The sequence below is a fragment of the Rhinolophus hipposideros genome (assembly GCF_964194185.1).
Source record: "Rhinolophus hipposideros genome assembly, chromosome: 17".
In the NCBI taxonomy this organism is placed as follows: Eukaryota; Metazoa; Chordata; class Mammalia; order Chiroptera; family Rhinolophidae; genus Rhinolophus; species Rhinolophus hipposideros.
The window spans coordinates 55,571,873-55,590,745 of NC_138063.1; the positions used below are offsets into that span (position 1 = coordinate 55,571,873).

General features: G+C 36.7%; 2 protein-coding genes across 6 annotated transcripts in view; one reads left to right on the forward strand and one right to left on the reverse strand.

Annotated features, from left to right (window-relative positions):
- FAM210A (family with sequence similarity 210 member A) overlaps window positions 1-11,022 on the reverse strand; it is a 46,896-nt gene extending 35,874 nt beyond the window's left edge. For 2 of the 4 annotated variants that reach the window (XM_081078520.1, XM_081078523.1), the window contains exon 1: window positions 10,769-11,022. The gene's annotated coding sequence lies outside the window, so the exon portion shown is untranslated. Of the gene's footprint in view, window positions 1-3,419; window positions 3,572-6,025; window positions 6,394-10,768 lie in introns of all 4 variants that reach the window. The other 2 variants (XM_081078521.1, XM_081078522.1) reach the window with 2 other exon arrangements.
- Window positions 11,023-11,092: 70 nt separating this feature from the next.
- Window positions 11,093-18,873, forward strand: part of RNMT (RNA guanine-7 methyltransferase) — a 33,662-nt gene continuing 25,881 nt past the window's right edge. The window contains exons 1-4 of one of the 2 annotated variants that reach the window (XM_081078709.1): window positions 11,093-11,165; window positions 13,617-14,076; window positions 15,471-15,606; window positions 18,049-18,174. In XM_081078709.1, coding sequence (XP_080934835.1) covers window positions 13,837-14,076; window positions 15,471-15,606; window positions 18,049-18,174 — 502 coding nt within the window. In that variant the 5' untranslated portion in view covers window positions 11,093-11,165; window positions 13,617-13,836. Of the gene's footprint in view, window positions 11,166-12,070; window positions 12,155-13,616; window positions 14,077-15,470; window positions 15,607-18,048; window positions 18,175-18,873 lie in introns of those variants that run through there. The other variant, XM_081078710.1, reaches the window with a different exon arrangement.

Below are 18,873 nucleotides of genomic sequence, written 5' to 3' on the forward strand. Positions count from 1 at the left end.
AATACTGTATTGTACATTTGAAAGTTGCTAAGAAGAGTAAATCTTAAATGTTCTTATCATAAGAAAAAAAGTATTACTATATGTGGTGATGGATGTTAACATGACTTATTGGTAAACATTTTGAAATATATACAAATATTAAATTGTTATCTTGTATAACAAATATATACAAATATATATACAAATATTAAAATATATTTTGAAATATATACAAATATATATTTTGAAATATATACAAATATTAAATTGTTATCTTGTATAACAAATATAACGTTATATGTTATATTTCAATTAAAAATGATATCAACATCGTATTTCACTAGGGAGTTGCAAATTAAAACAAGGAATTGCCATACCACCACACACATATTAACTAATATCCAAAACACTGGCCACACCAAGTGCTGGAAGAATGTAGAGCAACAGGAACTCTCATTCATTGCTAGTGGGAATGTAAAGTGGTAGAGCCATTTTGGAAGAAAGTCTGGTGGTTTTTTACAAAGCTAAACGTAGACTTAACATACTCCCCATCAAAAGCACTCCTAGGTACCTCGCCAAATGCGTTGAAAAATTATGTGTACATTAAAATCTGCACACAAATGTTTATAGCAGCTTTATTCATAACTGCCCCAAACTAAAGGAACCATGAAGTCCCTATGAATAGGTGAATGGATAAGCAAACTAAGGTACCTCCATACAATAGAACAGTATTTACTAATAAAAAGAAATGAGCTATCAAGCCATGAAAAGATGTGGAGGAATCTTAAATGTATGGTGCTAAGTGAAAGAAATCAGTGTAAAAAGGCTACATACTGTATAATTCCAACTATGACATTCTGGAAAAGGCAAAAATATAGAGACAGTGAAAATATCAGTGGCTTCCAGGGGCTGCAGGATGTGGGAGGATGGGGGGGTGTTTAGGGATGAATAGGTGGAGAGCAGGGCATTTTTAGGGTGGTGAAACTATTCTGTATGATACTGTAATGGTGGATGAACATCATTATACATTTATCAAAACCCGTAAAACTGTAAGACACAAAGAGTGAACTCTAATGTAAACTATAGACTTTAATGTATCAATATTGGTTCATCAATTCTAGCAAATATACCACATTAATACAAGATGCTAATAATAGGGGAAACTGTGTGTAGTGGGGAAATAATATGGGAATTCTATGTACTGTAATCGCTCTGCTTCATGTTTCTATAAACCTAAACTCTCTAAAATATAAAGTCTACTACTAATTTTCCTATAAAGCACACTGGGACCTTGCAAAATACAACTGGTATTTAGTATAGCCTTAACCTGAAGCACAAGTGATAAACGTAGAGCAAGTGATAAATGTAGAACTCATCAGCTTGAAGCATAATCTGATGAGGAGGTAAGTGAAGAAAAAAATTGCCTTTATACAAATTTTAATTATCACTAAACAGAAGGAAATTCAATTTTTCTTTTTTCAATAGATTAATATTCTAATTTATTCATTTCAATCTCTTCACACCTTGACTACTATTTCAAATCAAATTTAGTTTGCTGTTTAGAAAAAGCAACATTATGTAAGTTTATTTGTAGTACTTTCTGGACTGTTACTTTATTGTTCCCTAATGCATTTGGTGGATTCAATTTAATCTCTATTATATAATTATATAATCTCCTTCAAGCTATTATGCTTTTGAGCTTTGTAATGCCAGAACTGAGGCACATAAACAAGCTGTGGTAATGACGGAGACATTGTTAAATTCTTAATCTTCAGAAAAGGTTAAATTCTGCCCCCTAGTGAGTTCCTAAGGAATTTCATAAATAATCCATTGATTTCCAGAGCAGGCTTAAATGTGGAATGTATCACTTGTAAAGAAAATCGACAATTTTGCCAAAATTGCTATATAAGTATATTAATTTACACAGAATGTTTATATTTCTACCCCTTCTCAGAGTTCTATAAGGTAAGCCATGGTGATCTGTAATGGTAACACTGATCCAGAATCCACATGGTTCCACTTCCACCACCTTCCTTTTCGGCTCTGGCAGGTATTATATTATTCCATGGCAATGGGAAGAATACAGGCTTTGCTATCAGAAAGATCTGAGTTCCAATACCTTCTGGCATTACTTTACTTAGCCTTTTCCCTCATTCCTAAAATGGGGTTAATTAATTATACTTTTTAAATAGTATGGTATTTATGGTGATTAAATGAGATCAAGTATGTCAAGTATCTAGGACTTAGTATGCTGTATCAATGGTTAGTTCTAGTTTTTCTCCTTCTCCTCCTCCTCTCCCTTTCCGTCTCCCTCCTTCTTCTCATCTACTGACCTGCTCAAACCAAGGTGATACTCTTCCTTCATCTAAACTTTTGTCATTATTCCATTTGGATGACTCATAAAAATCCCAGCTTCTTTAGCAATTCACTACACTGGTCGTACCCTTGACCTTGAAATCACTGGATACTGCTCCAAACTGAAATCCCTAAAATACACTACCTCATTCTCTGCACCCTCTCCTACTTCCAGCCTCCATTTCCTTACTCTCTCTTGAGACTCTAGTTCCAGGGCCCTACCACACTACCTCCCTCTTTTTCCTTCAAATCTAACAGCTCCTCCTAATATCACTCTGAAGTCGTTATCCAGCCTAGATTCTACAATACATAATTTGAATTACTGCTATGTATTTCTGCAATACCAGCCCATTAAATCTGATCTTGAGCCAGTCCAACCATTTGCTTTCCCCACAACTACATCTCCGGATCTGAGCACTACCAAAAACCACACAAGTAAATTAGTACCAGCATACACTGATGATACATCACCCTATCTTAGCAAGGCTTTGAATGCTGTGTAACAACCCAGGATAGTTCCTGATCAGTTTCTCCCATTCCACACCTTTCCCAATCTCCTTAAGCCTCTTATACTTTACTTTCAGCTGATGATAAAATATACATCAGATCATGTCTCTCATCTGTTTAAACTCTCCAATTTCTCTTAGAGTAAGAGCATAATGAGTCCTTACAATCGCCCACATTGCCTTACATAATCTCCTCCCTTTCCCTCTCTGAATGCATCACCTACTCTCAGTCTTCTCTGCTCACTCTGCTCTAGCCACAGTAGCCCCATTGTAGCTCCTCAAAGATGCTAAAAAGGCTTCTGCTTTAAAAATGTTGCACTAGCTATTTTCTCTGCTTGGAATACTCTTTACAATTTAGCATGGCTAATTCATTTGCTTCCTACAAGTCTTTGTTCAAATGGCACCTGCTCAACGAGGCCTACCTTGACCATCCTATTTAAAATTGCAACACTGCTTCCCAATCATCCCCTCCCTTCCAGCGCTGTCATCCCTATCTTCCTTATCTTGCTCTATTTGCTTCTTTTTTCATAATACTTACCTTCTAATATCCTATATAATTTACTTATTTATTACACTTACTTTGGCCACAAGGACAGAGGTGTTTTTGTTTTTGTTTTTCTGGATTTGTTCACTGCTGCATCCCAGGTGCCTTAGAAGAAAGGCTGGCTGGCACACAAGAAGCACTCAATAAATATTTGCTGAATAATTAGATGAAGTGAATCCTCTCTTCCCTTTAAAAATAAACCAAAGTTATGAGGGGTAAATTTTCTCAACTTCAGCCTTCCCCCCTCACAGTTACCGGCATCTACACCCATCCCAGAATCCATTAACTCCTTCCTCAGAAAATGAACTGTCCCTCCATTCAAAGGCCAGTCCTCCACTTGTGTTCTAGAGCTAACCTCTTCCTGTCTTTTCTAAGACTCTGCTCATCCACATTTTCCTCGTATTTCTTTACCGATATTATCTTTCCTGCATTTCAACCGCCTTCTCCTATGGCTTCTTTCCTTTAGCATACGGATATGCCATCGAGAAAATAGGTCCCTTGTTAAAGAAAGAAATTGAAGATACAAAGAAATGGAAGCATATATACCATGCTCACGAACAGGAATAATTACCATCATTAAAATGTCCACACTACCCAAAGCAATCCATAGATTCAAATGCAATCCTTATCAAGATACCCATGCCGTTTTCCACAGAACTAAAACAGATAATCCTAAAATTTATATGGAACCACAAAAGTCCTTGAATAGCCACAGCAATCTTGAGAAAGAAGAACAAAGTTGGAGGTGTCACACTACCTAATATCAAACTATACTACAAGTCCATAGTAATCAGAACAGCATGGTACTGGCATAAAAACAGACACATAGATCAAAGGAACAGAATAGAGAGTCCAGAAATAAATCCATCCCTATATGGTCAATTAATCTATGACAAAGAATATACAACGGGGTAAGACATACAATGGGTTAAAGACAGTCTCTTCAATAAATGGCGCTGGGAAAACTGGACAGATACACACAAAAAAATGAAACTGGATCACCTTCTTACACCATATGCATGAATAAACTCACAATGGATTAAAGACTTAAATGTAACACCCAAAACAATAAAACTTCTAGAAGAAAACATAGGCAGTAAACTCTCTGACATCGCTCTTAGTAACATTTTTTTGACATATCTCCTCAGGCAAGGGAAACAAAAGAAAAAATAAATATGGATAATCAAATTAAAAAACTTATGCACAGCAACGCACATTATCAACAAAATGAAGACTGGCTGGCACATATGAAGAAGATATGGGAAAAGATATTCACCAATGATATATCCAATAAGGGACTAATATCCAAAATATATATGAAACTCATACATATCAACACCAAAAAAATTCAATTAAAAAATGGGCAGAGGATCTAAATAAACATTTCTTCAAAGAGGACATACAGATGGCCAATAGACATATGAAAAGATGCTCAATGTCACTAATCATTAGAGAAACGCAAATAAAAACCACAATGAGATACAACCTCACTCCTGTCAGAATGGTTATCACCAATAAATCGATAAACAACAAGTGGCAAATATACACAATGGAATATTACTCAACCATAAAAAGAATGAAAAATGTTCACTTGCAACATGGATGGATCTAAAGGATATTATGCTACATGAAATAAGTCAGACAGAGAAAGACAAATACCATATGTCACTTAAATGTGGAATCTAAAGAACAAAATCAATGAACAAACAAATCAAAAACAGACTCATAGATACAGAAAACAAACTGATGGTTGCCAGATGGGGTTGGGGATGGGGGGTGGGTGAATAGGTGAAGGGATTAAGAAGTACAAACTGGTAGTTACAAAATAGTTACAGGATATGCAAAGTACAGCATAGGGAATACAGTCAATAATACAGGAATAAGTATATAGAGTGCCAGTTGGATACTAATTGAGGGGATCACTTAGTAAATTACATAAATATCTAACTACTATATTATACACCTGAAACTAATATAAAATAATATTGAATGCCAATGGTAATTGGAGAAAAGTATAATGTTCAAAAAATAAATTTAAAAAATAGGTCCCTCTGTAATATCAACCCGATTTCCAATTATCCTTAAAAGGATTTTAAGGATCCGCAGTTCAGTAGCAGTAACTCCCACTGTAATTTCTGACTTACAGAGAAGAGCAATCATAGAGCTCTTCCGGGATGCTGGGGCTCCCCTCACATATTTACTTCTCAGAGTCACGGTGAAAGATATCTCCTTGGGACCCTCCCAAGGTGGGTGAGCAGGCCTTAATGATAAATGCACTTCACCATTCCACTCTCCCTAATAAGCCTTTGGATCCTTTCCTCTAGGTATACCAAGGCAGGTATGGCATTTTAACTTCATTTAGCTAGGTCACCTTTTGGTCCATACTTCAGCCAAATGACCAAACTGTTAGAGCCCTTTCTAACTCCTCAAGCTATAACAGTGAATCCAGAATCTCTGCTTAGTGGCCCTATATCAATAAATTTGGCCTGATCCAACTTTATTTTCCTTCCATCATTATTCCACACCCTTAATATCCATTCCCATTATATTCCCTAGATTTATATCTGTATAAATCAGAAAAAAATCATGCAGTTTTTAAGTGTGCAGCACATTTCCTCATGGGTCACACTTTGTAGCTGACCTTTGAGGGCCTGCTGGGACTTGAGTCTAGTTATAGGTCTAGGAGCAAGGGTGAGTGAGTGGTATGCGTAGTTCCTGAGGAGAATCAGCAATGTCTTGCAAAGCAATTACTTCTGGAAAGGCCATTACAGGTTCTTCAGGCAAAGTAGGGTTAAATTCCTCAAACAGGAGTGAAAAAACTGTTTCTTCTGGCAAAGAAGACTGATCAAAATTTAGGAGTTCAGTACACCATTCCAAATTTAAGGATCTCATTCCTTCTCAATTCATCCCCTCATTTTAACAGCAGACACCCTATTAGAGTGGGAATTCATTTTGCATTTTCAGTCACTTTGCAGGATGAAACTGGGTTTGGTTTCAGCAATCTCAGCTCTGCAGTTACAAGAGAGAAGAGTTTCTTTAGAGAAGATACAGAAATTTTCAGATCAATTATGTAGAGCTTGAGCTGGGAATTTAAAGATCTAAGCTTAACCTATTCTTTCCCCACTTTTTCCAACACAGTTAGGAACAACCGGTCTCATTATACTTGTTAATTTGATAAAAATGTTTTAAGTCATCAAATACATGATGATACACAAAATATCACCATTAGATACTCCTACTCAAATACTTATAAAAGACCCTGTCTCTATTGTCACATCACACCCTGGACTATCAGTGCCCTCTGGAAATAATCATTAGTGCCTTTAAATCTAATCAGATTCAGGAACCAATTCCAGAAATACCATAAGTAATTCAGGAAACTCAAAATTCAGGAAACTTAAAATTACGTTCTTCTAAAACCACTCTCAGTATCAAAATCTGAATCAGATAGGGTTCTCCAGACATACAGAACCAATAGAAAAATATCTATATCTATACCTATCTCTCTTTAGATAAACATAATTCTATTAGAAATCTATTAGATTATTTATTATTATTTATTAGATTATTAGATATAGATTTATCTTAAGGAATTGGCTCATGCATTTGTGGGGCTAGCAACTCTGAAATGCGTAGGGCAGATTTGCAGGCGGGGAAACTCAGGCAGAAACAAATACTAGTCTGGAGGAAGAATTGTTTCTTCTTGAGACACTTCAGTTTGAAATTTAGGCCTTCACCTGAGTGGATTAGGTCCACCCACATTATTGAGGGTAATCTCCTTTACTTAAAGTCATTTGATTGTAGATGTGTTAACCACATCTTCAAAATACCATTACAGTAATACCTAGATTAGCATTTGACTAAATAACTAGGTACTGCAGCCCAGTCAGATTAACATAAAACTAATAGACACACGTATGTACTACTAAACTTAGAGATTTCTCAACCAAATCTTATTTTCAACCATAGAAAAGACCTTTTAAACAAGAATATCTTATGTACTCCAAAAAGGCAGTAAATTTTTAGTGAAGGGACAAGAGGGACAATCCTTCCTCCAAGACTTATTCACTGCACTGTACACCTGAAGCTGAAGCTGAACAATAATGAATGTCAACTATAATTTTATATGTATGTATATATATATATATATATATATGTATATGGTTACAAGAAGCGGAGTACAGCATTAGGAATAGAGACAGTGGAATATAACGGCTGTGTGCGATGTCAGAGGGGTAGTGGATGGGGAGAGGGGGGTTATCACTGTGTGAGGATATAAATGATTAATGTCTATTACATCGTTTTGTGCACCTGAAACTAATAAAAAATGCTTAAGAAAAACAAAGTCAATCAAAAATATCCATTTTATTTCTATATTCTAAGAATACACTTTTGGAAATTAAAATTAGGTATTTGTCAACTTTAATTTTTTTTGCAATTTCTGTTTTTCCTTCTAAATAAATGTTCACCGGTGCACTTAAAAAAAAAACCCACAAACGACTTATTGGAGAAATAAACTTTCCATAAACCTCTGTCCTACCTCCAAGAATATCATTCTTAGGAAGCTATAACATTGTATCTACATTTTTAACACAGTGTTTACGTTTTGAAAATGTGATTTTCAACTCTACAACAGAAATCACACTTTAAAATTACAAGTCAGAGTGATCTCACTTTGAAAATTTAATGACTTTAAAAAGAGGGATGGTATCTACTGAATCTGTTGCATGACTTGACTCTGACCAAAAAAAAGACCTTACACATTACTATTTTATTTTCTCTCACTGACGAAGTATAATCCAAACCAGGAGAAATCCAAACCAGACAGGGTGAGCAGGTGAATAATGGGCCAAATAATCAAAACAACACATAAAGAAATCTTATAAATGGGTTGAAATAATTCCTGTCTGTCCTTATTAAAAAGATTTAAAAATTTTTCTTGGCAATTCATTCATTCAATAAACATCCACTATGTGCCAGGCACTGCTGAAGACACCTGGGTTAAATCCCTGAACAAAATGATGATCCTGTCCAGATGTATCTCACATTCTTGCAAGATAACATCTTTGTCCAGCTATTTTCTCTTTGAACGTAATAACCCAAACATAAGAAGTATCAAAACACTTTCTGAAAATCTACTATATGTCAGTCAACTTCCAGTTCTGAGTTTGGCCTTCTAGCAGGCACTATTTCAATACTAGCATAGAGTCTGGTCTCTGGAGCTAGACTGTCTGAGTCCACATCCTAGTTGCACTAATTCGAAGGTGCATGACCTTGGCCAAGTTATTTAATCTTCATGTATAAAACAAAAATAATCATACTACCCCACAGGATTATGTAAAAATTAAATGAGTCAAATGCGTAAAGCACTTAATCAGGCATATAGAAGGTACTAAAACACTAGCTATTACAATTTTAATTCAATTTCCAGGAAACCATGCAATAATGGGGAAAATAACACCAACGGTAACTTTCAAAACATTTTTATCTGGTCCATTTACCCTCTATTATTACTATCTCAAGAGTTCTATTCTCAACTGAATTTATATGATTTCCAGTTAAGTTTTATAAAAACTACAAAACGTGAGCTCTGTATATCTCATGCACAACATCAACTCATGGTGGAGTTTGTATAAACACATAGTTAAGAAGCTTTTAAGCTAATGAGAAAATTTCTTGAAAAGTCAAAATTACTCACTTTTCCTGAAATTACAACTGCAATTATCTCAAGAACTTTGTCATCAGAACCAGCAAATATGGGCTATGTAACTGCCTAGTTCTAATGCCTGGGTGCCTAAATAGTACATTCAATTTCGTACGTTTGCAATTGTCACTAGTACATTTGCAGTTGTCAACATTAATGAACTGAAGTTCTCAACCTAGGCTCACTGCATATAATAAAAATACAAGCAGTCATCTGAAATTGATGGCTCACCCTCATTTGTTAAAAATAGGATTCATTCTTGGTCCAAAGTTTATAAGCGGTCAACAAAGTCAAAATGGTTAATGCCCACATTTTAGAAGTAACTGGATTGTAAATGTACTGCAAATATCGCCTTCCCCAAAGTGAAGTCTACTCATTAATATAACTATGCCTACTGATAAGTAGGCAGGCTAGCTAGTAAAACATTTTCAAAGTTGCTTTTAAAGCGATCAATTTTGGTAAAGAATAAAGCAGGATGGACTGTATATCTGATCACGTTTTTACATCCTTAAGGTGGGAAAGTGCTAAGGCACAACATAACGTTAATATGTACACACATCAATTATCTTAGTCCACAGGTACGGTTTTTTTTTTTTTTGGCTGTTAAGTTTTATTTCTTCAGTTGTGACATTACTTACTGTTTAACTATTTTGTCATTTTATTTTTATTTATCTTTTTTACTGGAAGAAAAGACATGTAATGTATTGATGTTTAATTTTACATGCATGGGGGAATCGCAGAAGGAAGTGAATACCCACATGAGCAGTGAGATTTGAGTTTATATACTGATGGGGTTCACGACATGCTACCCCAATACATAGCACCTTGGCATATGGAATATTTTGAGCTGAAGGAATTTGAGAAAAGGCGTGTGCGGGAAGAATTTCTGACTTTCCCCTGAAGCAGATCATAAAACCCTCAGGTGAGAGGTGCCCTCCCTGTAAGGAGGAACGCAAGAGCCTCCTCTGCAAGACTCCTGAGAGGGAGCCGAGCCAACAGCGATCGCTGTTTCCCCCAACTTCCTACACTTAGCTCGTACACCTTGATGTCCACAGGTTTTTACCCTAATCTCAGGACGAAAGCATTGAACTATGGAGCTTTCCAGTTTCAATACAGTAGGTGCCTTCGACCCTCCGGTGGAAACCGGTGGGGCGGGGGGGGGGGGCGCGAGGGAGAGGAGAGGGAGATGGACAAAGAAAGTGTTGTCTCCCCCAACCATCCCGTACCGAAGTCAAACCAACACAGGATTCTACACCTTGAGGTATTTCTCAAGCAGGGGTCTGGGCTGCCCCGTTCTCCAGAATCTGACAGCTAAGAAAGGCCTCCTTAGAGGAAGGTACGGCACGGCTTCCCAAATACGGCGCTAAGGAACGACCTGCCAGCCCCTAGAGAGCAGGAGCACCAAGGCCCCTCCTCATCAGACTTCCGCAGAGGGTGAAAGGTGACAGCAGAAAGCAGGATTTGCCAGGACACTGGCCCAACAGAAAAGGGCGGGGGTGACCTCTTTCGGCAGCAAAGGGTGGTGGGGCGAGTGTGGATAACCCCCACCCCCGCGCAGGCGCACCCCTGCCACAGCAGTGGTCGGTTTCGCGCCCCGGGTCTGCTCCCCAAGGTGCACCGCGTTGAAGGTGCCCTCCCCACCCGTCCCGCTGTCCCTTAGAGGTCTTGGGCCCCGGTTACCTGTTAGGACGTTGAGGCCGCCGACGCACAGGCCGGACGACACCTCCTCAGATACCACGGCGGAGTCACTCGGCAGACTGACCTGGCCGAGCGATGACCACAGCGCAGGAACCCGCGGGACTCAGCGGGCGCTCGCCTCCCACCACCCCCAGCCCAGCCAGCCGCGCCCACTCGCAACGTGCTCGAGACTGCCCGCGAACGCTGTGCGCGTCCCTCAGCACGCCGCAGCGCGGCACGACGGGACTCGTAGTTCCGGTGGGAAGGTCGTGCGACGCTCCACTCTCGGCCGGGGGCGGCGTCACGTGATCAGCACACTCCCCGGAAATGGCGTAACAACACACGCGTGGCGTGGCGCGGCTCGCCGCTTCCGCAAACAGAGCCGTGCGTCCCTGTGTCGGTGAGTGTGGTGGCTGCAGAGCCAGCCTTTCTTTTGTCTTTAGGTCCTCCACCGCAGTCGAGGTGGAAGGGCCACTCCGACTACTGACATGGGCTCGCTTCGCATTAACTGTGCCTTCAGTACCTGTCGCGAGGAGGTCTTTTTTTTTGCCCGCGGCGGGGAGCAAAATGGGAAGGATTTGTTGCAGTTGGCGGGTGTTCTTGATCCTCAAGACCCAACGAGTCCGGGTCTCGAGAAGACTTAAAGAGCTGTATGAGGCTGCACCCCAGGGCCGGGCGGAGCGGGCAGGCTAGGGAGGAGGTGGCGGACGAAGCGTGTGTGTGTCTTGAGCTGAGGATGAGAAACCTGGGCCGGAGGTTTAGTTAAGAGCTAGGCCGCGTCAGTGACGGAAGGGGATGCATTTGGCTGAAGGATTCCCTTCTCGCTTGTCGCAGCTTCTTGTGCCCCCGGGTGGACCCCGTCTAACTGGCCGGTTGGGGCGTGGAGCTTATCTTGCTGGAGCTTAAGCCTGGCGGCCCTGGCGCCCTACTCGGTTCTTCTCTGAGAAACTAATGACTGAGATGTGGCTGGCCTCAGAGGTGTGGCTGGAAAGTCCGCTCGAAACGCCCGTTTTATCATGTCCATCTCGATGTCAGTTGACTCTTTTCCCTAAGCTCCTTCCTCGAGGATTCTGAAGGGAGCTCTCGTGTTTGGTGTTTATTATTCCTCTTTGACGCTAGGTTTCAAACGTTCTTACCCAGCCACCGTTTGGAATTCTCGGTCGTTTATGCTGACCGAATTGATTGTTTTTATGACATCTCATCTGTGGAAACAGTTACTTATAAATAAAATTCACACCTATTCCCAGTACTAGTGACTTCAGCGTTAGTTACTGCTAAAGATGATAAACCATATTGGTCTACTTCAATTTAAAACCTCTTTCTGTTCCTTTGTGAAATAAATGACAGGAGAAGACAGGGATTTGATAATTCGAAGGCCAATTTTACTAGGTAATCATTTTAAGTAGTCATTCTGCAAAATACTGTTTGGGGTGATTTTTTTTTTTTCCCTCCTCTAATTCAGCTCCTCCTATTTTGGCATGTTTTGGTATTTTGTTACCTCAAACCTTGGGTAAAGTTCATATCCCTTGAAACCCTTCCGTCTATAATGACTTGTTTTATTTACTCATTTCCTTAAGTAACTTTATTTCTTATTCCATTTTTTTACTCAAAAGGCTTTTACCCTCTCCACAACTTTCAGGTTCTGAATTTACTGAATCTGATTTTTGTGCTTCTGTTCTCCTCCATTTGTTTTGAATAATACAGCCTAAAGTTTTAATAGTGATATATAATAAGCTGTAAGTTCCTTGAAGACAAATTCACACAGTACCTCGTTGAGTGCCTCTGTTGTAGAGGTTCAGTAAATTTGTAAAAATGATGCTAAATGGATTACCGTAACAATTCCTGTTGAGTAAATAGTTCCCTCTCCGTCCCTTTTTACACATAGGCCTAAGGGCATTTGAAAGAGACTTAATGGTCATTAAGTTGCTGGCTGAGTCTTGAAACTTCTTGTCCAAAGACATTGCCACTTTCTTCACTTTCTACCTAATTATGACGCCTATTACAAAATAGGACTCTCGGAAGTCAACTAAGTTCCCAGAAATTTCCTGTAATTGGTGCCCCTAGTATCTGATTTTTTTTCCCAGTATCTCTATGCCAAAAAAAATACCTAACAGTATAACTTACAAGTAGTTTAGTGCAAAGAATTTAAGTATTTATGTCCTAAAAGCTTTATTTTAGAAAATAACACACAAATTGAAAGAAAAAATATTTGTGTTTAACTCTTAGTTAACCACAAGTCCTTATTAATGAAATCTGTACACAATGTTACGTACTGAACAACTAATCAAGTCTTGAAACATCACCTGTTTCATTTCCTGTTTAACATTGATTTTCTTTGGTACCACAAAAATCTCAGCTTCACAAAGTTATGATGTTATTGAAAGTGATGTAATATACTCAGTTGAAACTGTGCTCTACTTGAAGTTGTATCTGTGATAATCTTCCAGATGTTAGATATCACTGTGGTTCCTATAAAGTTTTTCAATATCCTGCTGTGTCTATGTGAGTTAGAGTGCCCAGCACACAACTTGGGAACCAAGGCTACAGAGTAAGGATCAGAATAGAAAAGGAACTTGTATACCCCCACTTCATTTGTCAGTTTTAATGTCAGTAGTGACTTTTATGGATAAGATTGTGGACGTGTTTGAGGATTATAATTAGTACTACCACATTAGCATATTCAGAAATTGATTTTAATATATATCAACAGTATTTTCAGTAGTCTCTATAATGAGATTTTTTAAAAACTACTAGTTGATTATTGAAATGAAATTGCTTGCTTTTGTTTAAAATTGTTTTAAAGTCTCAGCATTAGTGATTTATAAGTAAAATCAAATTTTTGCCATTTCAGTGTTAGTTCATGAAGTTGTACCATCTGTTTAAGTAATCCAAAAGGGAATATTCTCCAAAAACAGAGGAATGTAAAAAGATCTCCCTTGAAGAGATAAACACATCGATAAACTCAGAAACAGAATCTTCATTCAATATTAATAAAAACAATCGCTCTTGGGACTGGGCTTTCTGAAACGGTTCCTACCTGTGGGCAAGTAGACACACCAAAAAGGAGAAAAATGGAGTTTGCAGATGCTCTTGTAAAGGAAAGTTCTAGTTGTGGGGAAGACACTCCCTCCAAGAAAAGAAAACTTGATACTGAAATTGTCTCAGAGGAAAAAGGTTCTGGTGATGATGAAGGCATTTCAAGGAAAAGAAGAATGGAAACTGATGATTTTCCAAAAGATGAAGCGTCTACTGGATATGGCACTCAGGAAAAGAGAAAAATAGGACTTGAGGATGTTCCTGAAAGGCAAAAAGTATGTTGAATGTTTTCTCCTTTATTCGTAATGGGATATGTCAACTGTGGAGCATCTATGAGATAATACTGGTTTTTTTTTACATAATCTGAATAACTTAAGAATGTTCTTTTTTAATGGATGTTGTGTTAAGGTAGAGTAGGCTTTTAACGCTTATATTTTAATTGTTTTTATTAGGTGAAACTTCTGCTAATGAGATATTTTTATGTTATTTCAGAACTCTTATTTTACTAGAAACTTGAAAGCTAGTTCTTATAGTTTTCATTTTCTTAGTGTTTTAAAAAAGACAAGAGTATCGGGTCCAGATGATTTACCTTTTTCTTCCTTTATTGTTTGGCTCTTTTTTATATCTGAAGTAGTTAACATTATCACTTAAAATGATAAATTTCAAAGTCATTCCCAGCTTTACAGTCCTTTCTTAATGCACTTCCTTTAACTATCTTCCAACTTCTTATTGGGATAGTTACATACAGTTTTAGCTACTAAGTTGATGCAAAAGAGTGATGTTTAGCAGGGATACTATAGAGAAAGGGTTAGCGAGTTATTTTGGTCTGGGACTACCATATTGTGAAGGCATCTGAAGCAGAATCTGGATTTGGAGGGAAAGAGAACTTCAATGAATGAGTAAAATTCTGCCACCAACCCTGAAGAGGAAAGTGGCAGATTGGCCAGACATTTGTCATTAGTAGAGTGTAAATCCTTGTAACAGAGAGGAGCTTGTATTATAAATGTAGTTTTCAAACTTAAACTAGCAGCAGAACCCTTTTCTCAAGTGAAAATCTTAAACCTGATATGTGAAATAGGTAAAAGGTGAATCATTTTGGTTGAACCAGGAAATGAAAGGGATCTGAAGCCCTTTTCCTACCATGGCATTTTTGCAGACTGCTTAGGTCCTCAAGTAGGGAGCACAAATTGAAAATGGTGAATTAGATTAATAGCCAATAATAATAGAAATCACTGACTCTGAACATAGCATTGAGTTCTTATCCCTTTGTGTGTATCTCATTTAATGCCCACAAATATTTTATAGTAATATATATATATATAACATGCCTATTTTATTTTCTTGTAGGAACCCCATCTACTGACTGGCATTTATTGAACTGAATAAATCAGAACTCTGGAAGAGTGTTTTATTAAGACATTGATACTAAAATTGTACCAATGAAAGATCAAGATGAAAATGTTAAACCTAGAGATGTTTTTAAACCTAGGGAACGGGAAAACAAGTCTTACATCTGATTATAATTAGTGGGGTTTCTGTGGTTAATGCCATTGCTTAATGAAGTTTACCAATTTCAGTAGTATTTTATCCTTTATAGGTCATACGCTCTTTGAGGCTTTTTTTTTGCCATGTTCTGATGCTTAATTTTGTTACATTCTTTTATTTTCAGACCTTGGAAGAAGGACACAGCTCAGCAGTAGCTGCCCATTACAATGAACTTCAGGAAGTTGGTTTGGAGAAGCGTAGTCAAAGTCGTATTTTTTACCTAAGAAACTTTAATAATTGGATGAAAAGCGTCCTCATTGGTATGATTGTTATTTTATTTATAGTTTGGAATTTTTTATTTCATCTTATATCTCATTCTCCCCTCCCCCCACGGTTAATCATACACCAAGATGCTAGATTTTTAATTCCTTTGCATTTAATTATCAAACCTTGGCTTTATAGAATTGGAGCCAAAACTAAAACTGCCTTTAAGATAAATTCTTTTCATATTCACTTTTGGTTGACTACGTAAGATATTAATGAATGTCTAATGGATAGTAAGTTGAACAGTTAACTAGTGTGCTCCTTTCATACTTAGAATTAAGGTTACCTAGTGCTATTAAGTAACTATTCTGTTTTTCTCTAATAGTTTTGGAACAATGACATTGTTGGATTAAACATTCAGGTTCCATTAAGTCAAGAAAATTGACAATATCATGATTTTTTTTATCTCTAGGCCTTTAAAGAGTTGGTAAAGGTACTGTATGTTGATTGTCCATTGAACTTATCTTTCTTGTATGGTGTCTGAGGAGAAATACATTTTATGTTGAGGATTGATGAAGACATTCAATTTTTTGGAGCCAGCATTTTTTCTGTAGAAACTCATCTTTGAAATTAAAGTGTAAGTCAGTGGAAGAAATATGATTCAGGATATATTTATTGCTTTGTATGTCTAGTACATTTACTAGACTCTTACATACGAGTTTAGAATTTTTAAAAGCCAGTGTATTTTGAAGTTTTCACAGTAAGATTTTTTGTTTCTATTTTTGAGTTTTAAAGCCAGCCTCAGGAAAAGTGAGAATGCTTTTTTGGTTACACTGGGAAGAATAAAATACCAATTATGGGCACTTCTTACTAGTTTTGATGATAATTTACTAATTTTTAAAGGTAAATTAGACATTCTGAGTAGTATTAGGAGTGGGAACTAGGCTCATTTTTTTCAAGCACATTGTAATATTTTCTGTTTTTTAATATTCATGTTTTATTACAAAAATATGATTTATTTCATTCTGCCAGTTGTCAGGTAGGGTAACTGAGTGTCAGCTTTCTTTTTTCTTTCTTTCTTTTTTTTTAACTATGTCATTTTTAGCCTATACTTTTAAGGTAATCTTTGGGCCCTAGTGCTAATTTCTTTACTTTTCCTATGAAGATCCACTAATGCAGATAACTTATTGGATATTTTCAAATGACGTATCTTTTATTTATTATTTATTCATTAAAAGTCTTAAGTCAAACTTAGCAAAAATGGATCTCAGAATATTTATGGTATTTTCCTTCCTCAGCTGTTCCAGCAACTCTCTCAATGGGTGCTCTGCCATGTGTACCTGTCTTTCTGATTCTGATGCAATCCACGTGGTATATGCCAAGCTCCCTCTCTGGCTTTTTTCTCTCTCTTCTCAACACCCATTCTTTGTCATTCATTTTCTCTTTCTTTTTGGTGCTTATAGCTTAGTAAATAGTTGTACTATTCTTGAATATGATGAAGATATCTTTCAGTAATGTTTTAATGATTACCCGCCTCATTAGTCTTACTGTATGGAAATAAAGAGATTTTATAATTGTTGTTTTTCACTCTTTCAGTGTTATTTTTTATGCTGTTTTCTTAAGAGTCATCACAGAAAGTTAAATATGGAACACTTGCACTACTATTGAAATTGAGACCCTGTGGACAGAGAAAGACAGAAGCATTTATACAGAATAGGCTAGCAGTCAAAATAGTACACACATGCAATAGTTAAATTCAGTAATAAAGATAGTAAATCTAGGATGTCGTATTTATCAAGTTTTAGAATTGCTGAATATTTCAGTTGTCTAAGAATATTGAGATGCCTTTAACTGATATTTGAAGCATTTGGCTATTGATATATGGGCACCTATGATACTATTTGTTGGCTATTAATGTGATTTTGTAGATTGGGATGAAAGATTCCATTTTTACTTCAGAGTACTTAAGAATTCTGATGATAGCAAAATTAAGAGGTATATATAGTTTTTTGACTAGTTCTTGTATTTCTTTTAGTGGTAAGCTTGATATCTTTTGAGAAAATCAAGCACTCTTACCCCATAATTATTTTGATTAACTTAAGTGTATAGTTCGCTAAATACTTCATTTTGGAAAGAGAAAACTACAAAAACTTATGAATAGTTTTTTTTTTTATGAACAATTGTTGAGTCTTGTATTAATTAGAATTTAAAATATCTGCTATTTAATGTTGAATCAGATTCTGAAAGTAACCTTTAAAACCTTATCTTAAGTTTCAAAGATAGCAGATACATGCTTTTTTCATCTTTAATGCTAGAAGATTAAGTTAATTAACTTAGTCATATTTTGAAACATTTACCAAAAGTTATGAATTAGAAAAATGAAAATATAATAATTTGTATTACATGTCAGGCAGAAGTTAATAGGTTATCAGGGGCAAGAGTTTATGCTTTAGTAAAAATGGAGAGATCATTTACTATGATTTATTTCTCTCTTTTAGGGGAATTTTTAGAAAACTTGCGACAGAAAAAAAAACGTGATATCAGTGTTTTGGACCTGGGATGTGGTAAAGGTGGAGATTTGCTCAAGTGGAAAAAGGGAAGAATTAACAAGCTAGTTTGTACTGGTAAGATAAATAATGGGCAAAATAATAATTTGTGGTCAGTCAGGGAAATGGAAAATAAAAAAGATCTCATTATCAATGCAACACTGAAATACCTATGACAGTATATCTGGGCACTACTCATGAGATGGGTGTTTTTAAAATAAGATATCAGAGTTTATTAATGGTGTTATAGTATGGTTAATTAGCCTGGGATAACTTGTTCTTAAAAGGAAGGAAACAATTAAAGATGATTAGAGTCATGTCTAAAGTACACAATTTCATCAACAAAAATAGTGATCAGAATGGATGGCAATACATCAAATAAAGGGAAAAAATCTTATTGTTTATCCTTGGAGGTTGCTAGGAAATTTACTCATTATTCTGAAATTCATAAATTAAGTGGGGAGGTGAGGATTGAGTATTTGTCTTCCCAACCTTGTATGAACCGTATTTCAAGGTAACCAAATGATTGAAAAGGGAAGTTCTTCTTTCTTGAAAAATCATAAGTGCATGAGGAATGATAAAAATTATGATTTTTCCACCCTGATGAAATAATAGATCTAAGGAACAATCATAAAAAGATGCTAAAGCTATTAGATGAAAGGTTGATTGTCTTGTACACCTGAAACTAATAATAAAAAAAAAATAAAAAAAATAAAAGAAAGGTTGAAAGCACCTGAACCCAAGTCAGTCTTAACACTAAGACTGGAACAACCAGGC